General features: G+C 44.4%; 2 protein-coding genes across 2 annotated transcripts; both read left to right on the top strand.

Annotated features, from left to right (window-relative positions):
• The first annotated feature begins 6,668 nt into the window (after positions 1-6,668).
• Positions 6,669-11,015, top strand: LOC105833133 (NAD kinase 2, mitochondrial-like). The gene is made up of 2 exons (XM_036283154.1): positions 6,669-9,621; positions 9,754-11,015. Exons 1-2 carry the CDS (start codon positions 9,369-9,371, stop codon positions 9,975-9,977), a joined length of 477 nt encoding a protein of 158 aa, XP_036139047.1. The 5' UTR covers positions 6,669-9,368; the 3' UTR covers positions 9,978-11,015.
• LOC118647275 (NAD kinase 2, mitochondrial-like) lies at positions 7,237-8,024 on the top strand. Its single transcript, XM_036291823.1, has 2 exons — positions 7,237-7,490; positions 7,694-8,024. Exons 1-2 carry the CDS (start codon positions 7,237-7,239, stop codon positions 8,022-8,024), a joined length of 585 nt encoding a protein of 194 aa, XP_036147716.1.
• Positions 11,016-17,430: the final 6,415 nt, after the last annotated feature.

Below are 17,430 nucleotides of genomic sequence, written 5' to 3'. Positions count from 1 at the left end.
GGTTGTACATTCTGAACCGCGTTTGAGTGAGTCCTTCGCGTATCTCGTGAACTCTACGTACCCAGGATATCGCAACAGAGGTGGCAGCGATGATAATCAAGATTTCGCAAGGAGCGCCACAGATAAGCGGAAATCTATGCACGAAGAAGCGACATCCACCAGGCGTCATCAAAGTTACGTTATCAAGTCCCAAAAATGCATATGTTCGGACAGGTCGCCAGAGACGCGCGTGCATTGCATCGATCGAAGTTCGCAGCACAAAGCCTGTTCCGAACTTTCTGTAACTACTGACGTGCTGGCTGTCTCGCAAAATAATCCCTTACATCATGAATCTCAATTGACAAGCATATCCTCTCCGGAAGATAACGGACAAGTGAGAACACCCGCGACGCCTGAACAAACAAGATGTCGCGAGGAAATGGGAACATGCGAGAGTATCGAGGATACAACCTATGGCGCGGAAACCGAAAGGAGCTTTACGTCGGTGATCGCGGATGCAGCAGTGTCCTTAACGGAAACGAACCTTGCGATTCAGTCATCGCGGAACAACTCGGACAACCCGATACCGTCGACTTCCAAATGGGAGACGTCGCCTGTTTTGCCAAAAAAATCGCCAAGAAACCCTGGATTCAGATCGCCGTTCGGCGCGATGAAATTCTGGAGGAGGCGATCGTCCATCAATAATAAAACCGCCGGGCCTGTGCTTAAACGAAGCAGAAGAAGCATCGGAAGAAAGGAGCCATCAAGCACGGCCGCTGGTACTTACGACAGCGGAGTGAAGATTACGCAAATAGAACCGTCTACTGTGCAAACTGTAGAAGAAGGCAATAAGAGGCAGGCCCGTGTAAATGTTCAAGCGCAAACACCTGATGCGATTGTTACGAGAATTTTATCAAAGTTTCTCCTCAGCGACGAGAAAAAGAGGAGGATGTTAATGAGAATATTATTAGTATCGAAATCGGATGATAGCAAGGAGGCGGAAACGCAAACGTCATCAAATGATGTTACTTCCGGAGGGATCAATATGTTTGGCTGTCCGGACAAACAACCTCGGGGTGCAATTACGACCACGTCGAAGTACGTACAGTGTTTTGTATGCGATAAACCAGAATGTTATGAAATAAGGAATTCGGATAACTCGATCACCTTAGAAGAGGCGTTAATCGCGGAGTATCCAGAAACGTCTGAATTTAACGATTATTTAGCGGAACGAAAAGCAGATATTGCAATTCCTCCGTGATTTATGCTTCCGGCAAACTTTATGGATAAAGCAATTTATATAAATAAATATATCTGTCGTAATGTGTAAACGGTTACTTTGAGCAGTAATATTGAAATTTGAAGTTTGTCAAATTTTTGATATAGATCAATCGAATCACTTCGAGGTATCGAAAAATTCGGAGTTTCAGTTAATTTAACTAAATTTGATTAACCTCACATTTTCACATTTACTCATATTTGTGTCTATTTTTGGCTATGTTACATCGAAAATATTCAATGAATACATTCTGTCGAAATTTATGTCTGAACTGGAATTTTAATTATTAACAGCAACAGAAAAGTTAATTATGAATCTCGCCTGTGAAAATTACAAAGTTTAAACGAAGTTGCACATTGCAAAATAATTTTCTTATTCGTTATGAAGCAGAATTGCAATTTAGCTCATTCAATATTAACAAATTTAATTAAGCATATTCAATATTAGCTATATTAATGTAGTGAAACTATGTTCTACAACATTAATATTATTACGCATATCGAGTAAACATATTAAGCATGGCAACAACAAGCATGGCAAATACCAGGAATGAAATCGTTGATTCTGATATAAATTGTATTGAACAAACAGATTGTTTCGTTTACTGCAATGCTCCAAATGCAGGTGACGAAGGTTCATCAACGTCAGAAAGTCATAAGCCTTTCTACAATGTGCTAATGCGCTTATTACGCTCCACTGTGCGAAAAATACAGAACAAAAAAAAGAAATTTAAATTAAGAAGGCGAAGTGTCAGTGAGCCGCGTAAATCAGAAGAAGCTGCTACATGTACTTCATTGTCATTAATTGTAGATAATGTAATTAGACCCCATATAAAAGCTGTTCTTGGGACAAAGCAAAAAATGATCGATGCAATCACCTGCACATCCAGTCAAGTTTTTGATGGAGTAACGTGCGGAAATCGTCCAGATGCCGTAGAGCACTTTGTTTCTTATCAATATGCGGAATACGCAGCGAAGAACGTGGATAACACCGTTTCGGAACGTGGCTGCGGTTCGCTGTGCATCGGGACTCAAAGTGATACCGTGGACGGGGAAATCAGTTTGGAGACAAGCCCTGACGCTTTCACGAAAGCATGTGAAAAAAGACGGCACGCGGACTTTATTCTTGAGGAAATTGCAAAAGTCTCTGACGCATTGATGAAAAAGGCGCGTCTCGATTGCGCAAAAAAGCAGGCGACTTCGATCCTCGCGTCCATATCGGTGACGTCGACGAGATGCGAGGTGAGAGAGGGAACATTTGGATGCGTTAGACCATTAAAATCGTCGATCATCCACGCGAAAGAAAAACCGACTGTCGCAGCGGTAGCAGATGCTACAGTGACCACGAGGCACCCAGAGACGACCACGGACACGCAAGTATCAGTGACTCCTTCAAGCCACTACTTTGCGCCGGACTCACAAGACCTTTCGGAAAGCGTGACAGAAACGCCGGACTCACAAGACCTTACGGAAAGCGTGACAGAAACGCCGGACTCTCTGGACGTCCAAGTAATTCCATCGGTAAAAATACTCTCTAAATTGCAATTAGTGGTATTACTACTAATTTGCAGTGATATACCTATAGTTGTGAATATTCACGGTCCTTTAATGAATTTTCACTTCAGAATTAGTGTATAATCCTCGATATATAATCACTGAAAAATATTATATTATATTTAAATATTATATTTATTTCAATTGTCTGATTGACAAGTTATAAGTATACTACTGAAAATCGGTGTATTTTCACTGATTTCACTGATTTTTTATTGATTGCAATTTAGAAAGTAGAAGAAATTGAGCGTGCAGTATCGATCGTGCATCCGGAAGAAGATATTCGAGATACCACGATAAGAAAAGAGGAAAGATTATCGAGGGAAATTTCTTTACCACCAACATTAGACAAACCTCTCGTTGCTGTTGACAAGACAAATCATATCGCTGTAATTAAATATTAATTAATTAAAATTTTTTTTCTTATATAAATTTTTGTATATAAATTATATAAGAAAAAAAATAATTCCAAATCTTTAAATACTTAAATTAATTGCAAGACAAAAGTTACTACCGTAAAAATGATATCATTGATTTTTTTATTGAGCTTTGTAACTTTATAGATAAAAGGAGCTACAGGAGAAAGACCTACACAAATAGCCAAGGATATTCTTCAAAATTCTGTACCGCACAAATATAAAAAGCCTCAATATCGAGCCAAATATCGGATTAATGGCTCACGTATAACGAACGGAGAAAAGATGCCGAAGTTCAAAGAAATGCCCAAGGACTTCGACAAAATTACGAAATACTCGGTTCCTTTCAGGTTTTTTTATTGCTACGAAAGATCAACAATGGAAACGTATCAGGATTTTCGAAGTAAACTGCCAAGATATCTACGACCCATAAGTTTTTCCGAGGATTTTATATCGAACAACATTTATCCCGAAAGAATCAGATATTGCAATAATTGGACTGTCACATGCTTTAACACGCAGAATATATGGAATGTTTTAAGCCACGTTCATTACTATTTTCCGCAAGATTCATGCACAATCGAATACCGTCCCAACTGTCATTTGCTAGTTGACAAACACACGTCGTCCAGGTATTATAATGTCAATACAGACTGCACGAAACGTAGGGTGCCATTTAAAAATTCATTATGTACCAATGCGTATTGTAAGAGCGATGCGAAATATTATTATCCTTATCTAAATAATATTGACAACGTACGAATGGGATATTATTATTGCAACGACAGTTGTCCAGTATGGAACAACAATCAACATTGTAGGAGCAATCGATCATGTTATTGGACAAAGGGAAATTTATATTTCACACATTCATGGACATCGCGGCATTTGTATACGGTATAATTGATATTGACAATGGCAACATATGATATTTAACTTCGCTGAATAATTTGGAATCAATCGTATCGAATATAATGAAATTAATGTGCCGCTTTTTTATTGCTGTATAATTTTTCACGAGATTTACGAGACACAAGACCGAGCGATGTTACGACGGGAGCTGAGCAAATTAAAATGGTAAATACGACGGTAATCTGTACCGCAGCGTATGACGTGCGTCAATCCTAATTATACTACACACTACATACTAATTTCAGTTATTAACCCGAATGTGCGAATAGCCATAAAGTTTTGCATCCTGTCCAACGCGTACGTAGTTATTAATAATTAAAATTAATAACGCGCTAAATATAGTTGTGATATACGCGCGACAGTCGACGCATTGATATCGGACAACAAGACAACGTATCGTACGATATATTAATGCGGACAGAGCGATTATGTGTTTGCACAGCGGTTTGTATTGCTTATTATAATAACTAGTTTACGATTGCTCACTGTTAACGAACAGCTCAAACCTGCATTTTAAGAAATAATAAGAAGAAACACTTCTACACCACAAGAAAATGTCTATTACGGAAAAATTGTCAGTCACAAAAGGACTGAAACGAATCAAACTCGTCTGATAGTTTTTTCATCTGCTTGCGAAGCTACTTAGTACTACTGGAAATATCCACGGACAAGAAGAAACCGCCGCAGACGTGGAAGACCGTTCTCGCAAGAAACGCCAAACAGTGTCGAAAAGAGCTTGCGGGTAGTCGGAGAACTTTGCATCAACGGGTCCCAGCGGGGACGTCGTCGTATCGTTAAGCGGCCTTCGCGGTTGGCGATTGCGGCGGAAGGAATTTCGCGGAAGTTCCTTGCGAAGTTTCCTGGTAACCGGATGCAACGGCCAAAAACCTCTGCTCCGAAAAGCGAAAGCTCATCTGCGCGACGTGTCCCTCGTTACTTATTCACGCGCGATTGAAAAAGTACGTGCTAATTTTTATTCATTCCTTTTAAAATAAAACTTAATTTTATAATAAACAATAGCAAAATAAATAACAACAAAGTTTTCAATCAAGAGTTTATTGTCCAAAAATTTACAAAAACAGAATAATGTGTTTCATTTATTGAATTATTTATTCACTCATGTGTTCCGTACGGTATATCATACGGTCAACCACTTGCAAGGTATGCGATAAGATTCGAGAGGATCTTATATAAGTAGCTTTTATACTAGATGTACATTAAGACTGAAACTTCATCGAAGTTTATGGCAATTTATCAGGCAAACTCTCTGGGTGACCGATATAAGAGGAAAGTCGAAGCCACTCAAGGAACAAATGCATCGTGAACCACACAGGCAGCATTAAGACAGCGCTTGCCGCTGTCATAAGCTGGTCGTATAACAGGTAGCTTTATGCAGTAGCAAGACTTAACGTCGTCCTGGTGGATGCATCAGGCTGGCGGCGTCGGAAGATTTACTATTCAACTTCAACATCGTACAGTACGGAAACTTTGCCCGCGAGGTGGAGGAAGTACGATATCCTTCGACAGAACGACGCACCATGCGCCACCTTTCACGCTAAGTACCGCATTCGAGAACGCTGATGTCGACGATGACACTGGAGGTTACCGGAACGGAGTTGCTCTACAGGCGACGATAATGACAACGTAGAAGCCGGGGAATTGGCGGGGCTGAATCGCGCGAAGTAACGGCGGGGAAACTTCGTAACGTCAGGCTTCGCGAAGACCATGAAGGCAGACTTCCTCGACAGGAGCTTCCAGTATAGAAGAGTCGAGTAGGGTGCGAAGGATCCCATAATGCCCCTCGACGTCTCTATCCGTCGCCTTATCTCGCTAAGTTGATTAAACACAGGCGACAACACGCGTTCCCCTCCGCCTGCAACCCTCGTTGTTGTTGTTGTTACCGTTGTGCCTGTGTACCATGTCCCGTCGTCCACCAGCTTGCAACCCGGCCGTGGCATCAACCTCTGGTCACCTACCTCCGTGCAATCTGCCGCCGTGTAATCCGCCGGCGTGTAAACCACCCTCGTGTAAACCGTCTACGTGTAAATCACCGCCCTGTCCAGCGGCCTGTCCGCCGCCGCCGCCGCCGCCGTTGTACGATACGTCTCCGTGTTCAACGTCTTTGGACCGTCCAATTCCGACCAAGAACCAGCTCCGTGTTCCAGGCAGCTCCGTGTTCGATAGTCTCATGCCGTTCGCGTGAAACACGCGCTTACTCGCAATGAAAGACGGGACTACGTCAATGACGATGAAAGGGCTGCTTGTTAATTTGGCTAAAGTTAAACGTGAATTGTTACCACGGAGAGATCTTCCTTGCAAGTGAGTTATACAATTTAACAATCTCATCCTTATAATGTACAAATGCTATCTACAGGATAGTTGTAATATAGCTTTGTTTCAGTTTTGCTTATACATTTATAATAATATTAATATGGAATTATCTTTCTTTTTTTTTGTCTATATGTTAATTTTAATATTTTATTATTAATATTTTATTAATATTTTTTAATTATGCTAGTTTATGTTAAATCTTATTATCTAATTACCTCTCTCGGATATTTTTTTAGACCAGACTATATATAAATTTCTTTATTTACTACTTATTTCTTTGTTTAACATGCATGCAGAAATGCTACAGAATCACGTACTTAAATCTTGCTAATACATTAAATGCTTGACCTACAAAAATTTTTCTTCTTGCGGAGGATGTCGTAGTAAACCGTGCGGAAAAACCAATATATACTTGTGTAAATTCCGGTATTAGAACGGGCTGCTTGCCGAGAAATCGGTTTGAAATACTGCGGCGTTGGAAATCCGAGCTATTGAGGATGTTGCTGCAGATTCACCGTTTGAAAGATTCCACATGCGTTCAAGAAATTAATAAATAAAACAATATCCTCGATGTAATTAGCAAATTCATCGCTTCCGAAAACACGCAATGTATGTACTTGGTTAGCGAGATGCTTAATTTTTGTTTGTTCGCTGTAAACCGTCAATGTTTTTCTTAAAGATTATGACAATTAACATAACCTAACGTAAACTGAATTAATCTGGATTAACATTGGAAAATTATTGCGCGATATGTGAAACGTTAAAGATGAGAGTGTTAAATTGTCTATTAGACAATTGGCATTGGCCGAGACGCGTGCTCGGCATCTCGAAACTACCCACTTTCGAATTTTTTAAATCTATGCATCCTGACTTATCGCGCAATCAGTTATTGAATCAATTGAGGAAACAGGGTATAGACACCGATGAGATTCTCACGGAACATCATCGGCAACTTGCCTGCGAGAAAGAACTTGCGCGCATTCTACGTAATCTCGACGTCAGTTATCGAATTATGAAAAGGTAATGTGAACTTTATGAACGAGTTACTTTGTAAGTTAATGAACCTGCCATTACCGTGGGGCTTTTTCTTTTTAAAGTAGAAAATCCGTGACGTAATAAATTACAAGGTCGATGCTCCAATTTATGAATTACAAAGAAATTGCGAACAATGTTGTTAATTAACTAAAAATTCCAAGGGCTATTTATTTGCCCTTCGCATACAGAATAGGCGACGCAAAGAGATGCATAGATTGGGCCGACTTGGTGATCGCAATCGGTGGAGATGGCACCTTTCTCCTAGCCTCCAAGTTGATAACGAGTAACAAGACGCCGATATTCGGTATTAATCCGCATCCTGCAACTGACAATACCTTCGTACTGCCGATCGTGCATAACGTGGATATGGAGAGGCTATTCGAGAAATTGCGCGCGGGGGATTACACTGTCTTGATGAGAAGTCGCATACGTACAACAATGACAGGCGAAGGACTGTATCGACAGCCCTTTCATGTGCATGAAAAGAGTCGCAGGGAAGGTGAGAAAAGAGTCGAGTGAGTTGATTGGCTTCTAATTAATTTTCTTTGATAGTAAAAACGATTAATATAAATTTTTTTTCCGCTCCATAAACCGTAACGTAATTTTCTCGCAAAGAAAAACTTGCGTCAGAACAAATCTTTCTCTTAAGGAAAATCCACAATATCATTTATCTTTCCTTATCTTTTCTTACGCAAGGTTCTATTTCACATTTTATCTACAAAATCTTCTCAGTATTTCTCTTGGGGATGCAGTCGTCATTTTCGAGACTTGAGTCGCGAGAAGCGAGTTGAAGTACGTTATAGAATAATAGTATTAATAAATCAGGTGTGCCAAAGCGAGTGAAATCAAATAAGGCGGAAAAGGACTTACGGAACACGACGGGCGTCTCTCCTTTATTCGCGAGTGCTTGAAAAGGAAATTTCCTCGGAGCGGCATTAACGTAACACAAAAAGATAAACGCTTGAATGCTTTTTGATAGTCGGAGAATGGTTTTGCGAGCACGGCTGCGTAGCGAAACGAGAAGTAACAAGGTTGACAGGGTGGAGTTGCCGTTCGCCACCGCGTGCGGAAAATGTATCGTATAATTCCGTTAGCCCGCATAGATAGAGAAACATTAAAGCGCCGGTTTCGCGAGAATGACGTCCCCGCGCTAAACTTTTATTTACCGGCTACTCCTACGGCGCAGTCTAAAGTTGAAATAAGCAGCTGGTATCGCCGACCGCCTGGTGCGCCTTCGCGAGGGGGACGCTGCAGTGCGTCTTCATTGCCCGGCCCAGCGGCTTGGTCCTCGCTTCGCAACCGAAGTTTCGAACTACAGCTTATGCGCGTTATAACTTCGGTAGTTATAACTTGTAAATTACAAGGGCCGCGTAGTTACGACTTGCCCAAGAAGGCCGTAACTTCTGGATTCGCGCAAATTTTACGGGGGGGTGACGCGATGCGACGCGTACGAGGTCTTCTTAAACTCGGATCTATCGGGATTGACCGGAAAAGAGAAAAAATTCTCGAGAGAGATTAAGTTCGATGATTAAATTTAATTCGACATCTCCGGGAAACAATTTAACCGTCGCACACTTGATATTCCATTACGTTCCCCATGTAATCTCTCTTTCTCTCGCGAACTCGCTCTCGCGTCCCATTAATTCCTTTCGAGTTTCGCGACGTCTCTCCAAAGGCGCGCTAAACAAATGAAATCTTCGCAGCGCACTCATGAGATCCACTCAGAGGAAAATAGCAGATGCCCTGCAGCCCCGTCGGAGAATTTTACCTTGGCTGGCATTAAACGAGGTTACATCTGACGTAAAGCGTTTCTACGCCGGAGTGCCGATCGATAACGCTCGTCACGCGCGTTTCTAGGTGTTTATGGCCGAATTTTTGGCGTCGAGACCGATCGTGCTGACGATTCAGGCTGACGACGAGGACCAGTTCATGATCCGTTCCTCGGGTATCTGCGTATGCACCGGCTCAGGCTCTCGGTCCTGGTTCAGAACGATGAATCTGCAAACCGCCGAAACCATTCAAACGCTAGCAGTCATGGCAACTGGCAGGCAACTCGACGAGAAAGAAACCTACGAAGTGTTGTACAAGTATCACAGTAACCTTTTGTTCCCGCCAGGTAACGAACTACGAGATCGAACCGAATCTTCAGTGACATAAAGTAGTCATTGGAGATTAACGTGATAACCAGAGATTAGACTGATGTAACAAAATATTGTGTACTGAGAGACATTGAATGTTTGCATTACAGAAAATTTAAGAATGGCATATGTGATATACGAAATGTCTCGAAATTCACTCTGGCCAGAACTTATCTCGGATAGACGAATGTGCTGCAAAATCAAAATCAAGTCTACGGGCTTTGATGCCGGACTCGTTTTAGACGGTAACGTGTCTTTACCTTTCAACGATGGCAGCACCGCGTTTTTCGAAATCCGACCTGAATTCTCATTAAAAAATATCGTCTTTCGATAAGTATATCGTCGTTGTAACTCCATCCTCATTAAGCAATAAAGCTGCTTTACTCTAACTTCTCAATAACTTCTTCCCTCGATGCGACAGTTCAATTGTACAAAAGTCTCTTTCAACTCGCTCTTAATCGGACAGAAGCAAAGGGGTAACTTCTTTTAGCGTGTCGTACTAAATCTGATGACGTAAGACTGACACGGACTAGAAGAAACCTCCTCGACCCTATAGATTTATTGTTACATTCAGTGACGACGGATGGCTTGGTACATTTTTTTTCAGCGGCGATTTTCAGAGGGCCATTCTCTTTTTCTCCGGGGCGACTTAAAAATAAAACCTTTCGCAATCTCTCCGTTCTCCGTTCCCGTCTTTAGTACGCGACCGAACAAGCCTCGCTCCGGACTTCCATTAACTCCGTAATTTCGGTTTTCACCGAACCGCAGACACTCCTCTCGTGCACCCCCGTTGTATCTCGATGTTTCATGGAGCGAACGCGCACACGAGCACCCACCTATCTACCTATCCTCAGCTTTTGCTAAGTGCACCGTTACGCTCGGAGCAAGAGTTGTAGATGCTCGAAACACGAGATACCGCACAAAGCCCTTAGGTGGCCAGGTGGGCGCCGACGTTTTCGGGTGCGCCGTCGCGTAAAGTAGTAGTAAAAGAGTTGCGAGAACGTAAAAGTCGTGACCCACGTCCACTTCGTACCCGGGAAAACTTTAGTTTCACTGAGACGGCCGTCTTTCACCAATTGCGCCTCGGAAGAATTTCAACAGCAGTATTTCTCAATAGTTCCGTATCACTAGCAGCCGTATAAATAGCAGCTTACGCCGAGAGACGAGAGGAAATCGAATTCTTTTGGACCTCGACTCCGTCGGAGAGAAGATCTCGGCTTCTCTCGCGATTATTTCTATGCGGACGACCGTTCTGAAATTTCAAATGCCGATAAATGCAATTGGTCAAACGTTCATTACACACACACACACACACACACGAACATACTCTGTACTTTTTTTTGGTTTATTTAACTTATTCGCGGTACTATTTCTTTTCTAGTTCTACTTGTCACGAGCACACACGTCGAGGGCGCGAGGAAAGAACACGATATTAAACGGTCTGGGTGGGCTTCCCAATCGGATTTCGGTGAACGGCCGAGCCATTCTCATTAATCCTTGCGAAAGCCCCAATCTGTAAGAACAATGGTCATCCATCCCCAGACAGTCTCATGGAGGACAAACAAATGTAGGGGCAACCCGGGAATAACGGGCGACCCTTTGTACTTGGTAATTGAACGCCGTCGTCGTCTTCTACCGAAGTTTTCGACGGTGTCATCTCGATGAAGATTAGGCGGGCTGGGAAAAATCGCCGAATGAATTTTATAGTATTCCCTCGTCCGTGGCCATTGTCCGCGCGGACGGCGGTACTGGTTTTGATCATCAGCGTCGAGCTTCCTTCTCCGGCGAGCGCTGTGTTCGCGTCGCTCCTACTTTTATTTTAAAAACAATGGCCCGCTTGTTATAGCGGCGACGCGAGCAACAAAATACGGCTTTGATATCGACGACACACAATATCGGCTCGTTATCGATATCACGCAGCATAATTAATTAATAATTCTCTCGATATTACCGCGTAATAATGATTTAAAACGAGCGCGCACAATAGAATGCTTTAACAATCAGTGATGCGTCATTACGATTATAAACATATTAATGAAGCAAAGCGTTAACGCGGGATTACCGGCTAGGGACGCGCGAAATGCCCGCGCGGACCTTTGTGCGTTGGCGCGGCCACGCAGACGCGTGATACGTGCGGTACGTGTGTATACGCGTGTTTATAAAATAAATAATATTTTCGATGCATATATATATTATATGTATGTATATGTATATATATATATATATATATATATATATATATATAATATAGATGCGATGTATATTCGCACGTGTAGACAAACTCACGGCGCGCCGCGTGCGCTGCGTAATCGCAAAAATCAATATTATCGCGGCGGATTCGCGGGTCACGCTTCACCTCCGGCGCCGCGGCGCGCGGCGCCTCCGGCATCGCTCCGGCCAAAATCGTGCCCTTTACCGAGTCGTATAAATTCGTCAACCGATGACCGCGGCGCCCGCGGCCATTTTACCCTTATCCGAAGATTTAGCTTCCTTCGAGCGGACCGGCTGCGGTAATAGCGGTTCGCGAGATTTATTAGCGGATTCATGGGCGGGACGTTAATTCGTACCGAAGAGCTCGAGTGGCCGGGGAATCGTCGAGCGAAATGGCGAACGAGAAAGAAGAACGAGGGAAGACGAGGGAAACGAGGTGCGATCGGCGCGCGAGTGGCGGTGGGTGCACCACCAGCACCACCACCACCACCACCACCACCATCACGACCACGAGAGGGGAGCGGCGGAAAAAGAGGACCGCCGAAGCTGGCACACGCATAAAGCGAGGACCGATGAGAGGCGGATTCGCCGCGGATTCGTGCCTTTTTGCGTGGCAACGCAAACGCTCTGCCTCTTTTTTTTTTTTCCTCCGGCTTTAATCCCCGCATCGGTTGTAATTTGATCCGCCTTTGTAACGACCGCTGGCTGCCCGCGCGCCCGCTTTGCGCGCGGAAAAACGTCGCGCGCGCGCGCGGGGTGACCGCTGCAAAGCGTAGGCGGAATAATGACGGTTAATGAAAATATAAAAGAGCTAACGCGCGGCCACCACGCGGTGATGTGGGATCGAGAGCCGCGACGCAAGGTAGGGGGTGGAAAAAGCGGCGGGGAAATAACGGCGGCGATTAATCGCCGCGTCTAATGCGCTTTGATCGATCCACTTTGTCATACCTCTCTCGCGCTTTCGTTCGAGATACGTGAAAATGACTACGTCGTTGAGGCAGTTGAGGGGCCATTTGCACCGCCGTCGCTTTATCGATATCGCAGGTGACGATACCTTCCGTTATCGTAACGAAAAAATGAATTGGATCATAAACGGTAAGAAATTTTCCGGGAGTCCCTCTCCGTCTATCCTCCCTATTTAATTTTCCATCTCGCGCCCGACACCCTCGGCAAGTCAATCCGATAGAACATTCCACGACGTGGCGCTTTTCCCCGCGTATAAACGAGCTTCATCGTCAAATTTGCTTAGCGTATCAAGGGCGCGCCACGTGCACGCTCGGCTGCCTGCCTACATTTTAAGGCTCGTACCCCGCGGAGATTTTTCAAGTGTGAAAAACGGCCGTAACGTGCGCTTTATAGTCACCCGGAGTTACGTGCAAACGTCGCGTCCCACGGGCTTCATAATTAGGCGATAACTTATCGGGGAGGCGTTTGCGCGCTTGCCGTCGCCCCGGGGGTTATCCCGGTCGTCGCCGACGGAAGCGGAAAGGCGGACAAAAAGGTAGCGAGACGAGCGAAGCGCGGGGACGACCGTCGAAGGGCAGCGAGTGTTCAGCGCGGTTCATTTCCCGTCTGTTCGGCAATTTGCCGAGGCGACAATTTCAGGTTTCTACCTTCCGGTCGCCCCCTCGTCTTTCCACCGCGGAGCGGCGAATTCAATTACGCGGTCGGCCCGCGAATATTTTACACGCGGTATTGGCCAACGACGACGTTCCACGTGTTCATTGTATTCGTTATGACTCGTTTTTCTCCTCCTCTTTTCTAGGACGCGTGTAATTATCATGTTACGTTCTTGCTCACCCTCGTCGTTTCTGATTTTATTGGTACGGCCGATTACGCGAAGAGTCGCGAAGCGAAAGGAACCGGAGATTGTCGCGCAAATGAATTTGAAGTATTGGCGTCCCACATCGCTCTACTTGTCTCCGGTGAATCGGCTCTCTTCTCAACTTTCCATTATCTTACCTTTCGTTCGTGCTTCTACTCGCGATTTACGCGCAGAACGGTTCCGCCAGGTACGATCTCTTTTCTCCTTGCGATTCCTTTTTTCACTGTCTTTTTTACAATTGTTTTTTCCTTCCCCCTCCTCACCCCTTTCTCTCTTTTTCTCTCTTTCTCTCTCTCTCGACCAATTGGATCGATACACCAAGCCGCATATTCGAGTTCAACGACCGTATACGAATTCACTCGATACAATGACAAATCGAGGACAATCGAGAATCATAATACGATTACCGATAGTAACATTAGCCTGGCATGTCGAATGAGTGATCGTTGTCTCGAGAAATCGATGAACGGCTCCATCGCAAACAACGGAAGCACGCAGGCAAGATCGTTCTAATAATAAGATTGGAAGAGATTCGCGTGATAGTGATAGTTTGAAATTACGTTTCGATGCTAATTGTAGATCCTTCATCCGCCAAACGCGTTCTTAAAAATAACGAAACTACAAGTCTGAAAGCACATTAGGGTCTAATCAAGGTGTCTTCAAGCTGATTAATTTCCCGGAGGAGCTGCTGGAAAAGTCGCATTGACCGTTTCCCCTTTCGCGAAACAGCTCAACCCTCCGTTTCTCTCGCGTATCAAGAGTCCTTCCCCAGTTTCAGGCCAAGTACAATAATATTATCACTGAGTTAAGTCATCTCGCAGTAGTCGCAAAGAATTCCCATTAAAGGATTTCAAAGGATAAGACCGTGAAGAAAGGAGGGAGGAGGGGAAGATTCCGCCCGGAACTCGAGTTAAATTATCGCGGAGTGTGTTTGTTCCATTTTCTGCGCCTCAGCACCGCCGGGCTGAGAGGAGAGCGCAGCCTTTTGACCTGAATACCCGAGAAATGCCGTTTTAGCCGCATATAATGTCGCTAAATAAGGGCATTAAGCAGGTTATCCCATCACGCCGCGATTAAGCGGCGACACAGCGCGATTTATAACGATTATCGGAAGCTAGGATGTATTATACATCGTGCCGTCTCGCAGGAAATACCATTATGTGGCAGCCGAGGGCAACGAACGGGGCGAGTAAAGTACAAAACTACGTTTTATGTAAGTTAATTCTCCTTCCGGTCCCCGCCGGTGAGACTTTTAGCGTTCATTTTATTACGGCCGTTCGGCCGCAATAAAACTAATCACACTCTTTAATTATCGTAATCCCGGGCATTATTCCACGCTGTTAAGCCCGACACTAATCATCCGACGTGAAGCGATTCCGTTTATCCTCTATGAACAGAAAGCGTATGCTCTTTCTCTCTCGCAGCAGCAGCAAAATAGTCCAGCCAGGGCACGGCGAACGATCGGCTCGATTATTTCGGCGATCACGATAGAAAATGATATAACTATTATTTTCTTTTTTCAAATAAAGACATGAGATGTTAGAGGAAAATCATATTTTACGTGTGATAATATTTTCGTTTGGAGAAGACTCGTATTATCTACCAATATTCTTTAACCGTCGTACGCTGGCACGTTACTGGTATTCTATGGCCTTCAATTTCCTTCGTATCGAGGCCCGCGGCTATTCCGCAGTACCGTAAATCGCGAAACGCATCTAGTTGCCAGAGAGAGAACGGAAGAGAGAGAGAGAGAGAGAGAGAGAGAGAGAGAAAATTAAAGTTAAGGGCAAACAGGCTGCAAGCGGGAGAAAGCGAGGTCGGCCGGGTCCGGCACCTCCCTTTTAAAGCGCTCCCCGTGGTGAAATAAATTGGCGCCGGCGTGTTTACACGTTAGGGCGAAATTAAAATTCCTGAAGTGTTGCGAGGTAGCTCGCTCCGGTAGGAAGAGAGGCAGAAGAGCGGCGCCAGCGAGAGGAAAGGAGACAGGGTATGAGAGAGGTGTATGAGAAGTGGGAGAGGACGCGGGCGTGGACGGGCGGATGCCCGAAGGAGAAATGTGTTTAATTAATGACCGGACTAATTAAAAGCCCAAAGAAAAATACACTTGCGCGGGATCCACGGCAGCGGCACTGGCGGGATAAGGTCCGCGCCGCTAAAACACTCGTTCGGTGTTAATGCACAAAAGCGTCGCGCCGGAGTAGCGATGGAGGTGAAAAGAAGGGAAGCGGGTCGGCTAATAAGTTCGTCCTGTTTCAATTATCCCGACATCCGGCCGTCCCTTAATGCCGCGCCGTCCGTATGATGGTGGTATTCTGCAAAGTGAGCGCGGGAAATTTTACAAGATTGTATCCGGGTGCTTAAGTGAAATGGATTTTATTGTTAGACACGTAACCGATTGTCGAGACACGGGCCGCGCGATTTCTATCTGAAATAAAATTGCAAATGGCCACGAAATATATTGATTCCAACTTCGGAGCTTCTCGTCGGTGTAATTTCCAAGTCCCGCGCTCGTATCGGTTCCTTCCTCCTCTCCCCCTCGCATTTCGCAAGTTCCAAAATTGCTTTGTTTCAAACTGGATTTCCTTGCATTCCATATCGATCGGGGGTTCTATTGAGCCCCCGATTCGCGTGTATGCGCGTTCTATCACCTACCCCTTAGTGTAATGATCATACTACGGTTTACCAATGAGCAAACGAACACATCCTGTTAATGTATGAATCTTGCAGGAAGCAAACGCAGGTTTCCAGATACAAACACGCGCATCCGCATGTGTACCTGACACCACTGAACACATATCCGCGCGGCGCGTATTATGTGCTCTAAGGTACCGTAGTACTAATTAAATAATTAATGGCTAATGAGTTAGGTATGTGTCGTCTATATCGCGAAACTCGCAAGATACACGCGGTTCCTTATACTACGGGAACAATCGCACATACCGTATGCAGCACTATCCGCCAGGATATTCTGAAATATTAAACTACTCGTTCGCACATGCACACATGTACATACGAAATTATTATTTCCAACGACAATGATCGCGTAGTGTTAATTATCCTCCGTGCGTTCGCTGCGCATAATCACCGTACCGTCAACGTGATCGCATTGAATTTGTGGGAAATATGAAGCTCAAATAGCTCTGGCTACGACCGATGCGTCATCAAACTCCGGAACTCAATTTATCGAGGAGACAGTAAGCTCACAAAACAAAGTCCATGTGAGTTCACCGATACCATCGAAGATAATCTCGATACCGTTGGGAAATTCCTGCGGGAGATGCGATGCACCGGAACAACCAAAAAAAAAAAAAAAGAAGAGAGAGAGAAAATCCTCGACGACACCGCGCTTTGCGTTACGGATGACGCGACGCCGCTGTAAATAAAACGACGCGCTACTAATTTAGATTTCTGTCAGATAAAGCCGTACTGCAGGACGTCCCATCACGGCGCTCGTCATTCAATTGCGTTTTCGATACGGCTCGATTCGCGTTTGAGATCGCATCTAACGTTAAAAAATCTCCAACAACGTGTGGAAATGTTGTGCGCATGGCAGAGCGTGGTAAACGCTACGATTATAAAATTATTACTCATATGAAAACACAGTCGGTTTCATATTGCGTCACTTTGTGCACGAAAGATGTTTATCTGCACGGATCGTGGATGCTCGAGGTGGGGATAATTATGCAGCGACGCAGAAACGATTAGCTATAATGATTTCCTTATTGATTTCTTCCTAAGCATACGTCACAAC

This window comes from Monomorium pharaonis, chromosome 1, assembly GCF_013373865.1.
Source record: "Monomorium pharaonis isolate MP-MQ-018 chromosome 1, ASM1337386v2, whole genome shotgun sequence".
In the NCBI taxonomy this organism is placed as follows: domain Eukaryota; kingdom Metazoa; phylum Arthropoda; class Insecta; order Hymenoptera; family Formicidae; genus Monomorium; species Monomorium pharaonis.
Note: the sequence above shows the minus strand (reverse complement) of the source record. Positions and strands in the feature narration are given on the sequence as shown.